The sequence below is a fragment of the Mirounga leonina genome, unplaced genomic scaffold (genome assembly GCF_011800145.1).
Source record: "Mirounga leonina isolate KUSES-001 unplaced genomic scaffold, KU_Mleo_1.0 Mir_92, whole genome shotgun sequence".
Classification (NCBI taxonomy): Eukaryota; Metazoa; Chordata; class Mammalia; order Carnivora; family Phocidae; genus Mirounga; species Mirounga leonina.
The window spans coordinates 18447558-18470603 of NW_023270852.1; the positions used below are offsets into that span (position 1 = coordinate 18447558).

The 23046-nt window shown below is 47.9% G+C and overlaps 1 protein-coding gene across 1 annotated transcript in view; it reads right to left on the reverse strand.

Moving 5' to 3' along the window:
• The window catches only part of TENM4 (teneurin transmembrane protein 4), a 713747-nt gene that overhangs the window by 41226 nt on the left and 649475 nt on the right, over positions 1-23046 (reverse strand). The window contains 5 exon segments of the mRNA XM_034995151.1: positions 2690-2922; positions 13154-13403; positions 16077-16220; positions 18544-18811; positions 21392-21653. Of these exon segments, the coding sequence (XP_034851042.1) occupies positions 2690-2922; positions 13154-13403; positions 16077-16220; positions 18544-18811; positions 21392-21653 (1157 nt within the window).

The following is a 23046-nucleotide window of genomic DNA, read 5'->3' on the forward strand; positions in this document are numbered from 1 at the left end:
CACCAGAAGAGTCTTTATTTTTCCCAACGTATACCTGCTTGGCCTCACTCCTGGAAATATTAATTCTGGGGGTGGCTGGGACTGGGACTAAGATATGTTTTATCATGGGTGATACTGATTTCCACCCCAAATTACCACCCCAAGGGTTAGACATAGCCTGACCAAACTGAGAACTGCTCAGGGGTGCTGGGGCTGAGAGACAGACAAGACGGGCCCCCAGGGAGCACACAGGCTAGCAGGGAGGGCGGGAATGAGTCAGGGCCCTGCCGAGTGCCCCAGGGAGTGACATGATGAAGAAAAGGAGAGTCCAGTCAGTTGTGTTCTGTTCAGGAAAGAAGGGTAGAGGCACTTGCAAGAGAAAGCTTTCCAGTTGTAGACCCTTGGCCGTGTCACTTGACTGAATCCAGCTTTCTTGTCAACAAAACGGGGAGGATAATAGCTGACACTTGTAATAGCCCTCAATAATTACTAGTGGCTGAGAATTCTGAGAACTTGACCAGCGCTTTGTGGAGGCCCTTGCTCTTGGGGTCCATGTGTCCAGGACTGGGGTGGTTTCAGACACCCCAGGGCCTCTGAGTGCTGAAGACTCCCTGGAGCAGTAGGTCTGTCCACCCCCTTGTTAGGCTGCTCAGGGCCGGAGGGTGATTTCACACAGAGGACAAGGCAGCCTTCAGGCAGGGATGCCTTTCTTCTGTCCCTGCCTAGAGTCTAAATTAATTGCATTCTGTAAGTACCAGGACAGGAGTTTTCTTGTCTGCCTGGCTATGCTCTGTCCTTCTCTTCCATCTGCTGGGACTGATGAGTGCTGCGTGAACAATCGGGCTTCTTGTTTACAAAGCTGCTTGCACAGGCTAATAGAAGTGATCTGCCCCCTGATTAATTACTTCAGATTTTTCTCCTTTTGTCGTGCTAAATAGATGGACATCTTTTCTCCTCCCTTCTGTGAAGTGTCTGCGTGCCGTGGCACCCTTGTCATTTCTCTCGGGGTTAATTACAGACTTTCGGGCAATTTCCCTGCCGCTGCATCTGGGTGCCCGCGTGTGTGCATCCGTGTGCGTGCATCTGTGTGGGGGGGGCAACTGAGAAAGCCCTGGAGAGAATAACATTTTCAGAAAAAACGTTTACTTCTGAGAGAACAGAATGCTGTAACTGAACGGGGTCTTGGGGATCCATGGAGCCCCATCTGCTCATTTACCAATGGGAAAACTGAGGCCCAGAGGAGGAGGTCAGAGGCCAGGGAGCTGCAGGACCAAATCATAAGGCATGATCCCTAAGTGCAAGCCTGGTGTTCTTTCCATTGCAGGCTACTACTCGCTCAGGGTTAGGAAATCATAATTGGGACCGCGGAAGTCACAATACTTACCCCACAGTTACCACCTGACCAGTCGAGGTATGTGAGAGAGATGAGATGAGATGAGATATGATGCTATATAGTGTGATAACATAATGTAATGTAATATAACAATTATAATAGACGTCACTATTTATGAGATGTTGATCAGGTGCGTGGAACCACGGAACTAAGCGTTTTCACTCCTGATCAGATTTAATCTGTACTCCGACTGTGCAGTACATTTCTATTTCATAGGCGAGGCAAGTGTGGCTCAGACAGGTTAAGCAACTCAGCCCAACTCACACGGCTATGAGGTGACAATGACTGAATCTGAATGCAGAACAGCCTGATTTCACTAGACTCTAATGCTTTGACTGGAAAGTGCACATACCACTGTCACAGACATTAATTCTATTCATGAGGGGCAGAGCTGCGTCCAGGAGATGCCCTGAAATCTGGCACCATTTACTAATATAATTACATATGACATTTTTGTGGGGTATCTTATGAAGTATAGAAATCTGAGTCCCGTGCACAGGTCTCCTTGCTTCTCAGGGAGAAGCTCCTCTTCCTCTCTCCCACATTAGTGGTTCACGTTCAAGTCTTATTTCTTCTGCTACACTGAACTTACCTACGCAACCATAGTGCACTGCGCACTCAGTGAATACATGCTGAATAAGTGAATGGAAAATTGTAATTGTGGGTATGAAGAGGTCTCACTTTTTGAAGGACTCAGAACTGAAGCCAGCAGTTAACCCGTCCTATGGCATGTGAGCATCTACAAAGCTGATACGCTGCAATGTTCTGATAAAACAATAACATGAGAGAGAGCATACATGTCCAACAGGAGGGGACTGATGAGTGAATGATGGGACATCCATTTGATGGAATGCTATATGGCCATAAAAAATGAGGGCAGAGAAGACTAATAACATGGGGAAATGTTCATGATACATCAGTTAGGGAAAAAAAAAAAGGTTACCAAAACAGTTTGACCACAATTTTGTCTGTTTTTGGTGAGCACACAAACACATGCACAGCAACACACGGAAAAAGGACTAGAAGGAAAGACAGGAAATGTTACCTGGGAATATTTCTGGCAGGTGGAATTGTGACAATTTTAACTTTTCCCTGTAGACGCCTTGCTATTTTCCAAAATGCTTTCACAAGGATAAGCATTTTATTTCTTTTGAAACTGGAGTGGGTATGAAGTCTGAATTTTGCTATCACATGGGGCTTATTTATAATTTTTTCCAGTTCTAAGCCTGAGTGTGGAGTTGGATTCCTTACTCCTGGGAAGTTAATTATCAGGACCCCCGTCAATGTTACCGATTGAGTTTAAAAAGCAAGCCTTACCTCTGGGGTTGGTAAGTGTGGCCTCGGTGGCCTTGCCCCCATCCCCGCATCGAGTGTCATCGAAGGGGAGGCACTGGTCACCTGTCCCCGCGACCACCTCGGAGTTCTTGACGAGGTCCTTCACCACCACGGTGGACTTGATCTTAAAGACCCGCCGGCTGTTGGTGTCCGAGAGGAAGACAGCCCCGCTCATGGGGTCCGTGGTCAGGTAGTATTTATGCGCTGGGCTATGGCTGTGAAATAAGGACACACCCTTTGGTGAGCACTTTCTTCCTTCCCATCAGGAGACCGCAGAGGTACAGCATGAATCCAAGCAAAAAGTCACTTGGGGATGATGTTCCTCTTTTGGGTGATAGTTCTGTAATTTTTCTGACCCCAGTGGTTGGCTTCATTATCCCTCTTACCTAACTGTTAATACAAGAAGCTCTTGCCAATGACTGTGATGCCCGGCCCAGCACCATGTCCATATGAGGAGCACAACACGTGTTTTCTTAAAAGGATTATCAGGGAGGCTTACCATGGGTGGCCTGTAAATCCAAGCCAGAAACACGACAGGGCTTGCCTCTAAAAAAACACTTCAAGAGTTCAAAACACAAGCCTTTCTCCCTCGGGTTTGTATGGCAGCCCCACCCCCAGCCACGTCAGGACTGGCTGATAAGACCCTGGCCAGCTCTGACTCCCAGTCAGTGACAATACAGTCTTCTGTCGACTCAGACCTACGTTATACTGATCAGGAGCCCAGGAGTCTCCCTTCTGCAGTCAGATATAAGGAATTGCAGGATGAGTTTGTAATTTGCAGCAACATCCAAGGAAAAAGAAATAAAACAAGGGGGCAGTTCTGTTTCTGGAAACCAGTCCTAAAGACAAGGCTCTGCCGACAGAGGGAGGCAGAGGTAGACCATGACCTTAGGGAGGGTGGCAGAGACAAGGCACTGGCCCTGGGCACATGGCAGGAAAAATGCACGAGTACTGGAATCAGATCAGTCTGGGTTCCAAGTCTGGCTCTGTCATTTCCAGGTTCTGAAACTTGGGCAAGTTAGCTGGCCTTCTGAGCCTCAAGCCTCTGCAAAATGGGGTATGAACAGCTACTTTGTCGGTGTACTGAGAAAATTATATAAAATCATATCTGAAGATTATTTGGCATAGTGCTTGGCACATCGTAGATACTCAATAATCGTAACTGTTATTTTAATTCCTAGTCATTATGTCTTTTTTTACAGTTGGAGAGGACTCCCTAATTAAACCTGAATTGTCCTATCACATGGCTGAATTGGAGCTGGACTCCTAACTCCTGGAAAGCTAACTTTCAGTCCCTGTGCATGGCCTGGTCATTCTCAGGCCCTCAAACTGCATCTGAATACTGGTAGCCACTTCCAAGCCTCTGGAAAGTCTTCTGATTCAAGGGACTCTCCCTCTGTTCAGGTTGGATGGCCCGGCACTGGCCACTTTCACTGGATGGTGGGATGCAAACCATACTGGGGAGTCAGAGGGCAGACTGCGCAGTGCCCTCAAAGGAAGGGCACTGTACAAACCTTCAAGATGCAAGTGAGAGAATCAGAAAAGTCTAGAAGGAAGCGATTTTATGTTTTATCAGGCATGTAGGTTTTGGGTCCTTTTGAAAAACAAAATTTTATTTTACAGACTGGTGTTTTTTGAATTACACATGAAGACGGGGCATCGTCATCTTTTCAGTGTCAAGGTCTCTGAAGGTCTTAATCTGGCCTGTCATCATAACCATCCCTTGCTTTGGGCGTTGTCTTGGAGACTGGCTGATTCTTAACAGGGCCAGGTTCCCAGACCCAAGATAGCCTCTCTTTATTTTCTCTCCTTGAATTAGACGAAGGTGACATGATTTTCTCCAACTGTCCTTCCTCTGTAGACCCAACACAACTGTCCCATCACCTCATCCTTCTCAAATAATAGGCAGGTCTCTCTGCCTGCAGCCTGGGTCCTCCCCAGGCCATTCTTCCTTGTTCTAACCCAGACATCGTCATGTCACTCCAGTGCCAATGCCCTCCCTTCCAGGACTCCCCACGGCTTCTGGGCTGAGTTCAGACTCCCCAGCCGAGCAACACACAGGGCCCTTCACACGCTGCCACTGTCTCTTTTCCCCAGCCTCCTCCCAGCAGACGGCCTGCGCTCCAGCACCTTGTCTCCTCCCCCCCCCACCTCCACACCTCTCTGTACCTTCCATCCCCGCTCTGTGGAATATTCTGTCCCCCTGCTGAACTTCTACTCATTCTTCAGGTGTCAGCTCAATGGTATCTTTTCTGGCAAAACCTTCCCTGACCCCTGTGTGTGGAGATTCCTATCTGCTTATAACTGGGTAACAGGATACTTCACAAAATGCTGTGACTTTTTATTTATGAGGCTGTCTTCCAAATCTGACAGTCAACACTTGAAGGGAAGAGACGGGATTGTATTCATTTTTGTATTTCCAGTGTTCAACTTGGTGCCTTCTAGGGCATAGTAGCCATTTGCTTTAAATGGATGGCATCTTCATTTTGAGCTTATTTAAATATCATTTTCATTCAAATTATTGGTGTTTCTTTCACTTCTCTTTTGGAGGAAACTGATAACAGGAGAGATGTCCTGTTTATCTTGAAATGCCCCCTGAGACTTATCCTTTAATCTTCCCAGATGACACGGACTCTGGCTAAACAGACGGCCTTAGATCCCACTCTGCACTGCAGGGCAACCTTGACCTCTCTGCTTTCCCGCTGACAGCTGTGAGGGGGGGGAGATCATTTCATCTCTTTGTGCATCGCTCATGATAAACTGGTGCTATCCACCTTGGCAGAAAATGTGTCCCAGAGGGAGTATGGTGGGGGCCCTGTCCACTTAGATTTGCCCCCTGAGTTTCTGGCTCCTGTCTTCCTGCACCGACCCAGAGACATGTCACTCATGTACAGTTTCTCAGCTCAGTGAATTCCAGAAGGGGGTGGCCCTGGCAGGACTGTCCCAGAGAGTCTGAAAGAGCTGTGGCCCATCTTTTGTGCTCAAGGACATATTTGCCATCTGGTGGTCAGGGAAATGTAGGGAAAAAATGCTAGTTTTGAGCTTAGGAGACGTGGGTTCTAATTTGAGCAAGTCACCTACATCGCTCAAATTGTAGGTCCCTCGGTTGTCAGCTGATGAAGTTCCTGCTCTGCTTGGCCCACAGGCTTGTCATCAGGATCAAATGAAATTAGACATCTCAACAGCCCTTTCCGGTAGGTAGAGCTCTTCAACAGCCTTCAGGGCACTGTTTCCTCATGACACCTGCCTAGGGAGCAGCCACTGGACCTCTGCCGGGGGCAGGACCACCGTTCGGCGGGGCAGAGCTTGCCGAGATGACTGTCGCTGGTACGAGAGCATCTGCTACCACTTCTGGGAGCTTGTTCTGTCCCAGACACCATCCTAGAACTTTATACACAAAGCCTGACCCTCCTCACAACTACTGTGTAAGGCAGGTGATTGTTGTTTTTAAATATATATATTTCAGAAAACGGAGACTACCAGAGGTGAAGTGACTTGACCAGGGCCAGAGACTGCTGAGTGGCAGGATGGGTTTCCAACTCCAATCTTCTTGACCTAAAGGCTGTGTTCTTCCTATTTGCCCACACTGCCTCTCAGGGCCTTGAAAACGGCCCTGCCCTGACCCACCGGGGAGCACCAGACCCTGTCCTGAGACCCAGCTCCAGCGTCATCTCATCTGTACTGCCATCCCTGGATTCCCAGGCCCTGCTTTCCTCCACTGGCTAACTGGCCACTTCCTCTGTGGCATCACTAGGCCCTCCACAGAATATAATTTTAGTACCTGTAGCACCTTAACACTTTTCTGTTTAGTTGTCTTCTCCTCAATGACATCTTGAACTCTTCAAGAGCAAGGACCAGCTTCGAGGCCCTGCTGCTTAGCTCCGGGCTGGTGCAGAGTAAGTATTCCAGAAAGGTCTACTGACTTTCTGAATCAGCGAGTGAATGACTGTTTGCCTCCCTGGGAGTGTACAGAGGAAATACTAATGCTAAGGAGCTTACAGTGATGGTGCTTATCGGTGATGGTTACACATCAGATTCACCAGAGAAGCTTAAAGAAAAAAAGAAAAAGGAAAAGAAAAGCCTCACTGACAACATCTGAAGGGCCTGGGCATCTGTACCTTTAAGATCTCTCCAGGTGACTCCGAGGCACAGCCAGATCTGGAAACTGAGGCCTTACAGCAGTGCTCTTCAAACTTTAATGGGCAGATGCATCACCTGGAGATCGTGTTAAAATGCAGATTCCAGTTCAGCAGTTCTGGGGTGTGGCCTGAGAGCCTGTATTTCTAACAAGTTTTTGGAGGATGCCAGGGTTGCTTGTCTGTACTGCGAGGAGCAAGGCCTTGGAATACTCTAAAAACCATCCCTGCGTGAGATGGAGCCCCAGGCCCAGCTCTGCAGCAGGGACCGTGCCAGATTCAGCTCTGATTTCTAGCATCTTTTTTTTTTTTTTTAAAGATTTTATTTATTTATTTGAGAGAGAGAATGAGATAGAGCATGAGAGGGGGGAGGGTCAGGGGGAGAAGCAGACTCCCTGCTGAGCAGGGAGCCCGATGCGGGACTCGATCCCGGGACTCTAGGATCATGACCTGAGCCGAAGGCAGTCGCTTAACCAACTGAGCCACCCAGGCGCCCTGATTTCTAGCATCTTGGGCCAGGCTGGGCACAGGGGAGGGTCACAGCTCTGTTTCCAAGAGTCCACCGAGGGACCCACATTCTTTTCTACCTCCGTCGACATGAACTTGGCACCTCTGGAAGCTACGGACACTCTTGGAGACTCTGAGGGTGTCATTCCCGAAGTTCATGAGCTGAAATCAAGCCTCACTCTGCCCTCTTTCTGGATGCTGTGGGGAATTTCCTGGTAAGAGCTGGGAGTCCAGGGACCAGAGGCACTCTAGTCCCTGCTTCTGAGTGAGAATTCTCCCTTTGTCTCAGAGGAATGTCTACAAACGAGCATCCTTTGGCTGCATCTGGTGGCAGCCCTGGCAGAACTTGATTTACTGGTTCTTAGAACCAGTGGGAAGAGCCACAAAGACAGGGGTTGAAATACTGGTTCTACCATCCACTTGGTAGGTGACCTTGGGCAAATCACTTCATTACTCTGAGCCTTAATTTCTTCATCTGAGAAATGGGGATTACCACAACTACTTCAAAGGGCTTTTTTGAGGACAACATTGTATAAAGAATATAAATCGCTGAGCATAGTGCCTGTTCCATTAAGAAATAAAAATGCCCAATAAATGGCAGCTGGTTACCTGGAGAAACCTTCAGAGTATTTATGTTACTGCATAATGGGAAAGCCAAGTATGTCAGACCTAATATTGTCCTGCCAGGCCTATTTCCTGGGGCAGTAAAGGGCTCTCTGTTGGAGTTAACTTAATGTGTGCAGCTGGGATCGATGGGGACCTGAGTTCAAATGTGCTTCAGAACAACAGGCTCAAGCATTCCTCCACGCCCCTGGGGAAGAGATCTAGGAGGAGATGAGGATCCTCGTTCCCTGAAGGGGTCCACCAGGGAAGATGCCCAAGGGGTCCCTGGATTGGGTATGCCCTGCGTGGCGGGCTGGCATGGAGGCTGGACAGAGAGGCACAAGACTGCCCTGGGGAGCACACACGGGGACCGCCTCTCCTGGGAACAGCTGAGACAGAAAATGCTCATGGGCAGAGAGGACATTTTAGAATTTTTAACCCACTTCTGACATTTACGAATGGGGACACAAAGGCCTGTAGAGAGGGAGGGATTTACCAGTATCCAAGTGCCAGTTAAAATCAGAGCTGGGACCCGGGTCTTTCACTCCAGATTTTCTTTAGGAAACTGGAGAAGGCAGAAAGAAATTCCTGTTTTCCTTCCACTTTGGTTTACTTCAGAAGTAGTTTTTGGCGCCTGAGAAAGCGATGAATTGAGGGAGGGCAGGAAGCTGGCTTTGAAATTGTGCCATGGATGTATCAAAAGATCACAAAACATCAGAAACAAAAGGCATCAAAACCACAACTCTCACGATTTACAGATGATGAGACTGGAAACTGGAAATGCTGGGTGACCAAGCCAGAGGCACCTGAAGAGTGTGCCACAAAGTTGGACAGGAGCCCTGGCCTCCTGATTCTTCCCAGTTCTGTCCCCTGTAGCTCAGCTGCGTCCCAGCCAGTGACCACCACTGACTGAAGCTTTTCATGTGAAATGCTGGGTTTTCACCCCAAATCTTCATATGAAACGTACTTCTGTGTTCTCTCTAAAACCCAACTTGGGGATATGTATCAATTCACAGTTCAGTATCAGCCATATGAAGCTCACTGAAAATTCTTTACAGATTTCAGTGTCAGGAAAAAAATACTGCCCCCTCTGAGAAGTGAGCATATTTTCCCATTTCTGATAATGCAAACCATGAGAATAATTATGTTTCCCTGTTTACTCTGGCTGCCAGGAAGTTCAGGGGCTAGTTTAACATACAATCACATATGTGTTTCCTCCTTTTTTCCTTTGTTCTCAACTTCTATTTAATTTACTTTAAGACATGTGTCTTTGGTTATAAGAGGACTGAATTCCTTTTTGGGGAAGATGGAGATGCCATCATCATCATATAATGGTTATGATGATAGTAATAATACATATAATAATAATCACAATAATAATCATAATAATAATAATAACAACAACAACAACCATGTCTGCAGCTCCCCTCTGTGCCTGGCACAATGCTATATACTTTACAAGCAACCTCTGTAACCTGTAAAACAGCCTCCAAGAGTGACTTTGTTAACTTCCAGGCAGAAACAAAAGCTTAGAAAGATGAAGTGATTTTTTCAAGGTCACACAACAGGAGAGCTTCAGCTTTCTCATCTGTAAACTGGGTGTGGCAAGAGTGCCTACCTCACAGGGTGATTTGGGGATGAACTGCTACAGTCCATGTAAATCACCAAACACTCTCTCTGCCACACACGAGATGCTCTATCCATGTTAATTATTATAACCTTAAAACAATATATATGATTGGGGCGCCTGGGTGGCTCAGTCGGTTAAGTGTCTGACTTCAGCTCAGGTCATGATCCCAGGGTCCTGGGATCGAGCCCCATGTTGGGCTCCGGGCTCTGCATTTAGCGGGGAGTCTGCTTCTCTCTCTGCCCCTCCCCCCCCGCTCGTGCTCTCTCTTTCTAATAAATAAAATCTTAAAAAAAGTAATATATAGGATTGTTACATTAATACTACATCTAATTACATAGGTGTGGATATAAACATTACTGGATTTGGGTCTGTCTAACTCCTTCCACTGTCCTAAGATTTTCTTTGATCCCAACTTAGCACTTACCCCATGTCCCAGTTTGATGGGAGCCACATGTGGATAACTGAGAGCCACCTCTGTGGCAGCCCCAGCTCCATCTGCCCACAGCTACTTTCAAGTCATCCAGATGTGTGTGAGGCGACTGTTCCCCGGGAGTCAGACTAGCGCCACAAAGACAGCAGTGCTGATGGGCAGACAATCCTCTTGGTGCATCTGATGAGGCCCTCTCTGCCTGCTGCAGTGTCATAGTGAGCCTCCATGACAAATCTACCCTGTGACAAAGCTCCTATTTGGGGACCACTCTTTTGGGTGGTCCATATGGTCTGGAAAATCCTCCCCCACTCTGTCCTTGCTGGCAAACTTTCTAGTGGGGTCACCTGGTGTCCCAACCACCAAAGCCAAGGCATCCAGAATGCCCACAGAAGTGCAAATCTGAAACCTGTCTTCTTCCAGGTTCTTCGCCTGATCGAGATGTTCTCAAGACAGTGGGGACACTGTGACCATCGAAGCCACTCAACACAGTTAGGATGATGTCCTCATTTATCCCAAGGAGAAGCAGCCTGGTGTTCAAATTACTATGCCAAGGTTAAAATTCTTTCCCCTATTATTTCAGTCTGTCATGTCCACAGATGACCAGAGTAGCTGCCGCACTTCGCTAGAGATGAAAGGAGTGCAGGCTGTTGCCACCCGCCCCCAGCATTATTAATGACTTCCTCTCACGGTAACTGATTACCCCCAATCAGTTCCAAACGCACAGGACTCATTTGCTATTGAGCCAGCTGAAATTGACACGTGCAGCTTACCATACAACATGCAACAAGGCAGAGGAGAGACGGGAAATTCTCCACTGGTTGGCTTACCTATGTCTGAAATCTTTATTTCTGACAGAAGACAGGAGAGCAGGGAATAGAAGAAAGAATGAGGTGTTAGCAGCGGGGTTAGAAGCATTATTAGCAGCCTGAACACTTGACAGCAATGGTACTGTACAATACTATAATAAATAAAGACTCAGCAGCTATGATAACTGATTTATTTTATATTGGATATTACTTGTCAGTGAGCTCACTTACAAGCAGCTACATATCACGGAAGAGGCACGGTTTCTCCGGCACCACTACCTCTGAGTTCACGGGAAGAGGAGGAGGCTGACAAGCCGCTGCCCTCACCAGGGCTAAGACAGAGGCTGGAACATCTGATTCCCTCCCCCGTGCACAGACACGTGCCCAGAGATACGCCCGCTCACTGCTGTGTCTCTGTCCCCGTGCACGCGGCCCTACAGAGAGCACTCAAAACTCGCGAAGCCCCTGCGATCCTCCTCATAACGGAATACAGAATTGGAGACACACTATACTTAGAAGGGAGGGGGTCAACAGGGAAACAGGCCGGGAAGAAAATATATTAAGATGATAACATATTGATAAACTTATTTTTCTTTCCAGATTTCATTAACTCCTCCCTTCCTTGCCTATTGTCTTCCATGATCTCCCCTCAAATGTGGGAGGGAGGCAGGGAAAATGGGATGTCTTATTTGAAGATGTGAAAATGGGGGCCCAGAGAGGGTAAATGTCTTGCCCAAAGTTGTTCAGCTTCTCTGCTAAGGTGGCCTGACTCCTTAGTCGATGGCTCTTACCATTGTACTCTAGGAGACAGGAAGACAATGTGAGCAGTTGACTGGAGCAAACAGATGTCTGTGGCAGTGAAATTCATAAGAGAGAAAAAGGCAGAGAATAACCAGTGGTTCTCATTGGCCTGATATCTCATCTAGGAGTCCAGAGAATTTGAACTTCTGATTCTTCTCGTGGCCAAAGACCCTCTGCTTCACTTGTCCGTGTGTGTGTGTGTGTGTGTGTGAGAGAGAGAGAGCTAGAGCTAGAGCTAGAGCTAGAGCTAGAGCTAGAGCTAGAGCTAGAGCTAGAGCTAGAGCTAGAGCTAGAGCTAGAGCTAGAGTATGCACCCTTTCCTCCTGAGGGCTGCCACAACTGGGGTCAGCCAGCAAGCTTTCCCTTCCTTACACATGCATCCTGCAGAGTGAAATTGTCAGCAAGCAATTACCTCCAGACCTCCAGGAAATAATTTAACGTGGCATTAAAGCCAAAGTGGCCCTCCTTGGGTCAGGTGACAATTCTTTAGTGAGGCAGAAGCTGTGTGACGGATGGCCTTCTGGGTTTGGGTCTGCCATTCTAGAAGCTGGACTTTGGGCAGATTCTTTAAATTCCCCAAGTCTCCTTTTTCTTGCTTGTCAAGGGCAATCATGATAAGTATCTTGCAGGACTGTTATACTGGGCAAATAGTTGGGACCTCACAAAAGTGAGTTTCCACATCCCTGGCCATTTTGGAGGAAGGCTTTCCAGCTCACAGGCCTGTGCTGTTCACATGGATCCCAGTCCAGGAGACAGGCAGATCCTATTCCCTAAAGCAGTTCTGAGGAACTTGGTGCCATTTCTCCTGAAAGGGAGCGTGGGGCTCCCCTGTCTTTAATCGCAGCTTCTCTGTAACCCTAGAACCCACCCTATGACAATGCTTTGGCTCTAAAAAGACCTGCTTTAGGGAGGCCTAGAGAAAATGCAACCCATCAGGCCCTTCCCTGAGCTCTAGGTGTGGCTGTGCTCCATCAGGCGTGGTTGGGATGGGGAGAAAGAAAAGGCTGAGTTGGCTGGCTCTGCAGCATGTTAGGGGCCGAGAGGCATGGCCTGATTTCAGCTCGTGGGCCTTTATCTGAAGAGAACTCTTCCTAACTCGGATGAGTGTTTAGTAACAGGGCCACACCTGGCAACACTTGCCTGGGGGCTGTGTCCACCCTGCTGTCCTTGTCCTTCTAAGAAAACTCATGGGACTAATTCCAATCTGTTTGGTGCCAGGAAACAGGAAGAAATTCAAGGGCTTCCAGAGTCTAATTCATGGTTGGTAGCAGACCTTTACATCTTCTGGGCGCCAAGGATATCCCCCTGTCCCACAAGTGGTCTGTCTTCATTGCAGTGCTCTGTGGAAAACAGCACCTGCTTCCCCAGTTTATAGTTCAGCCCCTGAGCCGGGAAGTGAAAAGTCCCAGATGGACTCTGACAGGTGAGGTTCTGTCTATCCCCTCTTCTGGGTGCAGTAGGTAATGCCAGGTGGGCCCACGGGATGGCCAAGGGATGCTGTTAGAAGTGTGAGGAGGGCATCACCTTACATACCTCAACTCCAGGATGTTGGTGACATTCCCAGAGGGGAAGATCCTTCGGATGTAGTTGAAGTCTCCCACATAGAGGCTCCCGTCGGAGCCACACGTGAGGGCCACAGGGGCCAGGAGCTTATTGCCATCAGCAAGGCCATTGCAGCTGGGGCAGGAGATGCTTCTCCGGCGCCCATTGCCCATGATGCTCCCGATGACAGGTGGCTGCTGAGACACAAACTGGTTCTCCCCATTCCCTTTGTGCAAGATGCCTGGGACAAGGACAAAAAGGCAGAATCACCAATGGAGCAGGAAATGGCCCTCTTCTGTGGCCAACCACAGAGTCCCCTTGATTTTGCAAGGAATGCAAGATCTCTGCCTACCATTTCTAGACTCACACCCCAGGGCTGCCGCACCGCCATCATAACACCCAGAATATCCCGAACAGGCCATCCTGCCTTTCTGATTAAACGCTCACGACTCTAAGATACGTCCTATTATCCCCTCTGTATTAACCGGGGGGGGGGGGGTGCGAAGAGGGCGGGGGGTGGGGGAAGGACAGGCTAGTGGCTCACCTGAGGTCACACAGGTGGTAGCAGAAGCACTCCTGAGCCCAGGCCCTGAATCATTTATTGCTTCTCAGATAGTACACGTCTAGTCCCTGTCTCTATCACAGCATGCATTTTTTATTACATTTACCCATTTTTGTCTCTTTAGATTGATACCATTTCAAGTGTGGAAACATGTCTTCTCCCTTTCTGTGCCCCCAGTGCCTAGCGCAGAACTGGACACAGAGTAGATCCCAATGAATGTTTATAGAAACGTATGAGTGAAGTTCAGTCTCCTCTCACCAGGGTAGAGTCAAGAGACCTGGGTTTTTACCTGGTTTTGCTCCTAATGGACTGATCCCAGATGTTGCATAGGACTCCCCACTGCTTTACCTGCTCTTGGGCCTCAGTTTCCTTACCAGCAAAATGAAGGGACTGAGCTCAGTGACTTGCAGGCTTCATCCCATACCCCCACTGTTTCTTTTTAGGCCCAGCTCACCTTTGTCTCCCATATTACTGCCACAGCCTCCAAACTGGACTCCCTGCCTCCGACCTCACCTCTTCCATACTGAAGCCTGAGTTTTGGGTTTATGGTCACCAGAATCTTCTCCCAGGCTGTCACCTATTAGCTGCGTCCTTTATTAAATAGGTATCTTTCATTCTTACATAGTCTAATTAATCATTTTGCTACTGTAACATTTGTGCTCTTTTTGGTTTTAGGGAATCCTTCTCTGAGATCATAAAGATATTCTCCGATGTTTTCTTCAATTAGTTTTAAAGTGTTGTCTTTCAAATTTAGATCTTTAATTAACCTTATTTATTTTGTATTTAGTATGAACTTAATTTTACTTTTCTCCACCCGTTGAGCCAGTTTTCCCAATGCCAATTTCTACCATAACTATCCATCCTCCACTGATACCTGAGGCTACCCCTGTCATGGACCAGTTCCTATGTATGCATGGCGTGGTCATCCACAGAGATCCATCCTGTCCCCATCCTTATTCTGCAGCTACAGAAGCCCTGCTGTCTGGCCGGGCACAGGACGATCTAGGGCTGCCTACACTTGGCGGGTGACCAGTGGTGTGGAAGAAGAAGGGGGGTGGGCAGCTGCTGGGAGGTGGAAAGGGCTTGGAAAGGGCTTGCCCTCAGCCCTTCTACTCCTTGCCGGCTGGGACATGAATAGGAAGGCCAGAATTAAGCAGTCACTCTGAACCATCACCTTGGGTTTGGAGGTGCGAGCAGAGCAATGGGAGGGGAGGAGCCCGGACCTCTGACCCCGCAGAGTGCCAAGCCAGCCCTGGGCTCTCTCCTTCCAGACTCGGAGCTGAATGAGAAACAAACTTTTAACTCATTTGGAATTCTGTTATTTTGGCTTTTCTGACGTGCTTAGCTGAAACTTGTCCTCCTGACTACTTACAGGTCAGTTTCTGAATGCCTTGTCCCCTAGAGTCCATTTATCTGCTCCGGTACCAGCACCAGCACAGTATTGGAGACTGTGGTTTTTCTAGGATAGCTGAATATCGGGCAGTGCCTCTTTCTTCTTCTTATTTTAAAGGCTACCTTAGCTATTGACAAATCTTCATGCTATCATAAATTCTAGAATCAGTTTGTCGTTTTTTCCTTAAACCATGTGGCGGTTTTGATAGGCATTCACTGCACCTTCAGATGAGGTGGGAGACATCATTACCATATTTAGTTGTCCCATCCCAGACCACAGTCAAGGTGAGCTATCTAAAATATAGAGCTGATTGTGGCACTTGCATGCTTGGAACCTTTCACAGGCTTGACATCTGCCTCTGGATGAAGTTCAAAGTCCTAATCTTCTCAGCCTGGGCTCCAGCTGCTCCAGCCCCAGCTTTGGCTTTTGCTCTTGCCTTCATTTCATCCTTTGCTCAAACAACAGCGAACCTTCTCTCCAATTACTCTTCTTTCAGGCTTTTGTGCTTTGTTTGGCACATACTGTGCCTTCTGCCTAGAATGTTCTCCCTACTTGATATATAGGGCTAATCCTACAGACCTTTTGAGACTTAGTTCAGAGGTTCTCTTTGGAGAGAACCCTGCTTAACCAAGAGGCTGAGGTGCCCCCGTTCCATGCCCCAGGGTCCTGTGCTTTTGTGTGGGATGGCACAGCATGGAGACTGCCTGGGAAGCGTCTGGTATCTCACCAGAGTGTCAACTCTCGAGGCCTTTCATTTCTGTATCCCCAGTGCACAGTGGTGACAAGCACAGAGCAGGCTCCCAAGAACATCTCTGTTGACTAATCCTTCGGACGACTGATCACACATGAGCCCCTGTAATTTGAAGTGTGCATTTTTTTTTTATCTGGCAGGGCACGAAGGATATGAGACCAGGGTCACACCCGTGGCCTGGCTGCTGGAATTCTATTCACGCACTCACCACTTTGGATGTTGAGGGCGTGATGTTTGTCCAGGTTCCATCCTCCCAGCTTGGAAGCATCGATTTCATAGCCCTGCAGCACAGCTGTTCTTTTTTCCCAGAGGATCAGATCTGGGCAGGATTCATACTCATAGCCCACAGAAACTGTAGAAAACAAAAGGTACAAAATGCACAGGTGAGCAAAGCCTCTGCTTTGGCTTCGATCTGCATGCAAGGCTCTGGCTTGTCTTTTGTAGGAAAGGAGAAAGGATCCTATTTCTCAGTGGGAACCAGATGTATGTGCAGAACTAACACAGAGATGCCGAGCCTGAATATCCTCTTTTCAAAGAGCAATTGTGCATTATTAGGAAAAGTTAAAGGAAATCCACTAACCACCTTAAAAAGGACCCAGGTGAATTGATTCCCGGGACATGATCCTCTAGTATGGAAAATACTTTAGGCACAAAAATCTTCACTGCAGCATTATTTATAATAGTGCAAATTGGAAGTAATCTAAAAGTTCAAAAGGGCCTAGAGGTTGAGCCCATCAGAATGTACCCACTTGAGGAATATTATGCCACCACTGCATATTTGGGTTATGAAGATAATGGGGTGACACAGAAAATGTTTATGGAATAATGCTAAGTTGGAAAGACTGGTTATATACAGTATTATATCTGTGCTTAAAAAAATCTACACACACACACAAAATAACTATACACAAAGGAAGAAAATAAATTTAAATGTTAACAAGTAGTGGTATTATTTATAGAAACATATATGAATTTATTTATATTTTTTGTCCACTTACCAAATTTTTATGAATGATAATGATACTACTTTACTAGAGAAAAAAAATTCAATATTGTTTATAATGAATACATGGAAAAGGAGCCCAGTGAGGTACTTTGAAAGCTGGAAGTTGCTTTGAGGTCTTAAAGCTTGAAAATCCCCTGGTTTCACTTCTGTTTCATAAATCCAGGCCTCCTTGGAAGGGCACCAGGATGCAGGCTAACCAGGGCAGGCATCCCAAGGCTGGGTTTGTAAAAAAGCCTGTAACTGTCCTATGGAAAGGATCTAGCAGAGACAGGAATGCCATTTCTTTCAAGTATCCTCCTGTGCAGACACTATTCGCCAAGTGGGCAATATCTTATCACATGTTCACGGCAGGAATTAACCACTGGGCAGCTTCTGAAAAAGTTGCCCTAGGTGCCATCAAGGGTTGCTGGCCAAATACGGCAGGAGGGGAATGCCCACAGGGGCATCTTCCCTGTAACCAGGAGTCATGCTGAGTCCTGCTAGCAGCCTCTCCCCCTCCTCCTGGTCACCTGTCAGCTCAGGAAAGTGAGCCTCTGCCCTTGGAAGTCCCACTGTGCAGACGCTTCCCTTTTTCCCCGGCTGGTGGACACGAAGGATACTCATTTCACCCGAAGAGGTTGTGAGGTTTCATTGTTTTTAAAGAGACCCCAGAAGTAGTTTGAGTTGCAGAAGGGAGAGTGAACGGAGAGAAGGCATCTTTCCTCCCAACATGCCCTTGAGAGGTAGGGTGGGATGCCCAACTAGGGGAGGTCTGCAGTGAGTCCAGCTCTGTTCCTTCCTCATCCGTCCTTGGGGAGCCCCCTCACCTCTCTGCTTCCTCTTGCAGACATTCTCTTCATGACTACCTGCCTGCCTTCCCTCCCTTCTTCTCTTTCTTTTTACAACATGATTTCTCCTCTGCTTCCTCATTCTGCCTTTGCTGAATCTAGCAAGGGTATGAAATTGGAGCAGGGTTCAAGATGAGAAGGAATTCCCTGGGCTAATCCTCTCCATGCTTGGTGGGGGGGACTAGCCCTGCAGGGGGTAGGTCTGCCAGCAGTCCAGCTCTGAACCCTTCCTGGGACACTGCTCTATACGGAAGCTGGAATGAGCACAGCCCGCCCCTGAAGGCCCACATCTCAGTGGGGCTGCGACCCACGTGAGGCCACAGTCACCTTCTGCTTCATAAAAATAGACAGCAACAAGGAGAGAACCTCTCTGACTGCAAATGACCTAATGAGACAAATAAGCCCTTCTGATGAAGAAAGAATCTTAGCTCCTGCATCTCAAACAACTGAGGAAACCCAGGAGCTCCAGACTCGCACATTTTTAATGGGTGCTTTGGGGCCAGATGGTTGTGAGGGGCCAGGTCAATGCCCACACAGCTCTATCTTTGTGGCACAAAGCCTCTTTTCATCCATCACATACCACTACAGTGCTTTGCAAGGGCCCTTTTGGTTTTGTGAGCCCCTTTTTTTAAATGATCAACTTTTTTACATTCAGGCTTTGAGTGCATTCTTTGAGGTCATGGATGGTCCCTGAACAGACTTGGAGGCCAACTAAGCTGTTGGTACTTCTGAGAAGAGGAAGGGAGGAAGAAGAAACAAGGGAGATGGAGAAAGAGCCCCGTCCCCCCAAGTGCTACTGTCTCTCTGAGGATGGCCTTGAGTCCTGCAGCTGAGATGCTTACCAAAGGCTTCTGAGAGCCCAAACACCTTCTGGTTGTAGACGTCTGTCTTGTCCCATATGAAATAATAGGACAAGTCCGGGGCTGCAGCAAACCACTTCCTGAAGAGGCGGCCCTCAACGGCCACCATGAGGTGCACCTTCATGAGGTTGAAGGGGATGGTAGGGTGGGTGAGGCTGATCCTCAGGACAGACTTGTAGCCAGGGGTACGGCTGCTCAGGTAGCTCAGCCTCATCTTGCTGCCAGAGATAGCGATTTCCTCCTGCAAAGCCTAGAGAAACAGATTACACAGCAAGTGATGGTCAGGGACTCAGGGAGGAGGGGAGATGTCAGGCGCCTGCACTCTGGGTGACCAAGAGGCAGAGGAGGAAGCAGAGAGGGGGGCCTGAGGGGAGAGGAGGAGCAGGAACTAGAAAAGAGAGGAGAAGGAAGAGGGGGAGGCAGAGTATGAAGAGGTGCAGGAGGAGGAGGGAACCAAGAGGTGGAAGGCCTGGTTTCCAAGGCCAACTCCGTGTGGTACAACCCTGCCTCAGTGAGCCTCGGGTTCTCCCCCATTCAGCGGGGATGAGGACGCTCACCCTGTTGCATTACTGAGAGGAACACGTACGATAATGCTTGTAAAATATTTATCGTCATGGTGCCTCTCATTCACTGGGGATGTCATCCGAGAAACTCATGTAAGCTGTTGAATCTCAGTTTCCTCTCCTTTTCACTGGTGTGAGGACGGAGTAGGGTCACATACAGAAAGTGCCCAGCTCATAACAGGGGCTCAGTAAGCGGGACGATGGTGCTGTTACTGGTGCTGGTCCTGGGACTGGAGAGAATAGGAAGAAAGACCTTTCCCTCAGACTAATGCGGACAGCTGCCTCAGCAGGAAGGATAGTGTCTCCCTCAAAACTTCCCTAAAGTGAGAGCCTCCAATGGCTGTCCTCTTCAGGAAAGTAAACAGACCGTGAGCGGTTGGCCAAACAATTATGCAGGGTTGAGAGCACAGCCTGCCGAGGACCTGTGGCCGAAGCCCCCCCCAGCTCACCACGGAAAGAGGTCGAATTGGCGGCATGGAGTTTCCGTGCCCCGGTTCACCGAAGTGCTAGATGAACAGAATGGTGGGGAAGGCGGCACTTGATCTACTGGGTGCAGTGGGCTCAGTTCCAAGATGGAAACTTGAAAATCAACGCCAGGATGCTCAGGCACATGGCAAGAGCAGAGAACTTTTATCAGCTTGATGCTCTGGGCTCTGTTTCAAGAAGGGGACGTTAAATCAATTGAGGCTAACGCATCCATTAAAAGGACAAAAGAATCATTCTATTCTTGTGTTCATGGAGAAACTGGGCCTTCCCAAAGAAAGCTTTATCCTTTCTGTCCATTTTGTATCATAGATGGATGTGAACTCTCTCCCCACCCCATTCTGAACACATGAAATTTTAGGGCTTGGGCCTAAAGCAAAGCAATCTTTCTAAAAAGCAGCTTGCAAGTTCTAGGCAAAGCAGGCTCTGCACCCCAGTGAACCACAGGTAGGGTTCGGGTGCCATCCTGATGCTCTCATAAATATGTATTTATCCTCAACATACCCTTTAAAATGTATATCTCGTAGTGCTTGCGAAGGCCAGCCAATGATAGGACTGGGAAAACCCAGGAGCTTATTTTCTTGTGTTTCATGAATCTGATAATAAGCAAGGTTTGTGACCCAGCTGGGCTTGCAGACACCCAGCCCAGGGAGCACTGTGAAGAGGGTCAGACCTTTAACCTCATCTGTTCCAAAGTCCCTGCTCCTGGGAAAATGTCTAGCTGGAGCTGAACCAGGGTTGAGTAACAAATTACTTCTCTCCAGCAAGCTCTGTCTTCACTGACAACCATTTCAAAGGAAAGGTCAGCCTGGTAGTTGAGACAGGAGACAAGCACTGCATCTCTGAAAAGGAGTGAGGGTTTCAACTTGTGGGTGCAACGAGAATTTCAAAATGGTCGTATGTCCTTCTTGTGGGCTGGTGCCTGAAGCCACTCACAGAGATGTGTCTGCTGGGCCAGGCATGGAACACACACACAAAAGTGTCTATGCTCCCTGCTCCGTGGGCATCAGCAACCCGTTAACACGCACACGGCCTGAGCCCTGGTTGGGCAAGCGAGCCAGGCTGGGGCCTCTCCCTGCTGTCTCTCCTCTTCCCCTGGCATTTGTTCCCGCCATGAGAAATTGGGCTGGGATGGCGGGAGACATTTAACTCTGCACAGCTCTGTTAGGCAAAGAATCTAGCTTGATTTCCATTCAATTAAAATGCATCTTTTCCCAAATTACTTCCTTTTAATGATAATTAAGTAAAGCGCTGCATGTAGACTTGAGCCAAAGCAATCCTTGACTGGCATGAAGGCGGTGTGTGTAAAATAATGTTAATAATAATAATACTGGCTAAAATTTATTGAGCACTTACTAAGCGCTACACATTGTGTTAAGCACCTCATATACATTTTCTCATTTATTCTTTCTTATGATGCTCCTCTGTCCTACTCCTTTAGGGAGACCCTATCATCATAATATCATAAAAAATAATCATAAATATTTTTTACAATATATTTTACAATAGAGGGGGACATTGGAGGCAGGGGCGGGGTGGAGGAAAGTGGAAGGGAACTGGATGGAGGACGAAAGGGAGTAGGAATTCACTCTGTGCTGGAGTGTGCCAGGCACCTTCAGGTGCTGGTGTGTTTTAAGTGTGTAAGAGGGTGCTGTGAGGCCTGGCAGCTGGATTCTGCAGGGTGCGCTGATGGGATCTCTGCAAACCACCCCCCCGGCTCTGAGACTCTCCTCCCCACCAATGGAACAAAAGCATGGAGAAATACAGTTAAGAAGGCTGGGTACCTGAATTTCTGGAACGATGGGGCCTTTCTCTGCACAGGACCTGGCGAAGGACGTCAGTGGGGATGGGGACACGACAGGGTTGGGGCGGGCGAAGTTGCTCAGGTCACAGCTGGGAATCTCATTCTCTTCGTGGCGCATGATGATGGTCTCCATGACAAAGAAGCGATCCCAAGGCAGCCAGAGGGTGTGCTCCTGTGTGATGAAAGGTGCCCGCTCGAACCGGAGGATGATGGAGATGCCGCCGTTTGTGACCAGGTCAAAGCTGTTTGGGAGGGGAGGGATGGAAAGAAGAGGGGAGCAGGAAAAGCAGGAGACAAGCGATGGGGGGGTGGGGGGGCGGAGAGACAGAGACAGGAGCAAAAAATTACACCAAAGGTCTGTGTACTTGTTGAGGAGACCCTAAAACTTAAAGACTTCACTAAAGCCACAAACAGTAACAGATTCCAGAAAGCATTGTTTGTTTTTTCGCAAAAATGATTCATTATAGAGATTTTACCAAAACCAACATGAATAATCACTGCTCTGGAGAGCCATTTGCCAGGACAGAGGACAGATGATAGGCCTCTGCCCTGCTGCTTCTGGTACTTAGGGCCTCTTAGGGCTGAAGCCCAGGGAAACGTCAGCAGGACAAGTTGGAACAGATCCTGCCCTGTTATTAGGAGTCCTAAGCCTAGTCCTGCCTCCGCTGTGAGATACTGTGTGATCTTGAGTACATCGCTTAGCCTCTCTGATCCTTAATTTTCTCATCTCTAAAATGGAAAGGTTCAAATGGATTTTTTATTCAAGTATAGTTTACATACAGTGTTATCTTAGGTTCAGGTGTACAATATAATGCTTCAACAATTCCATACATTTCTCGGGCTCACCTAGATAAATGTATTCTTGATCCACTTTATTTTACCCTCCCCCCCGCCCCCCCACCTGACAACCATATTTGTTCTCTGAATTTAAGAGTCTGGGCTTTTCTTTCTTTCTTTTTTTTTTTTTTTACTTTGATTGCCCCTTTTTCTCTTTCTTTGTTCATCTGTTTTGTTTCTTAAATTTCAAATGGATTATTCTTAAGTCACTAAGATTCTATGACCCCATGGCAATTTTAGCTCTGATTGTGATAGATGAGTCAATACAGGCCTCTGGAATTACAAAATGGCTAAGCAATTCAGGGACGGGCACAATTAGAATGACAGTACATGAGAAGTGGGAGAAGGAAGAGGTAGATTGCCCTGAACTCCCTGCTGAGGCGAGATCTCTGGCCGTGTCCCTGAGAGCCGGCCACCCAGCCTTCGTTCATGGACCTCTCCCAGTCTGATGCTTTTCTTCTACAGAATCACCACCAAGGGGCCATTTGGTTCCTACTTGCATGCTTCCGGTGTTGAGGAACTTGCTATATCCATGGCATGACTGTCCCGTCTTTGGTTAGTTCTGACTGTTAGGCCTTTTTTTTTTTGGGAATTGAGCCTGGGTGCCTCTCCGTCTAGCTACTTAGCCATGGGGCCTTGTTCTACCTGCTGGGGTGACTTCAAACTGGAGTGTCCCTTCTGCCTTTGACAGTAGTCCTTCAGGACTTAGAAACAGTGGTTCTGTCCACCTGCCACCTCCTGGCTCTGATGTCTGGAGAAAGTCCTTTTAGCTACTACTTTAGGATACATTTTCTTTTT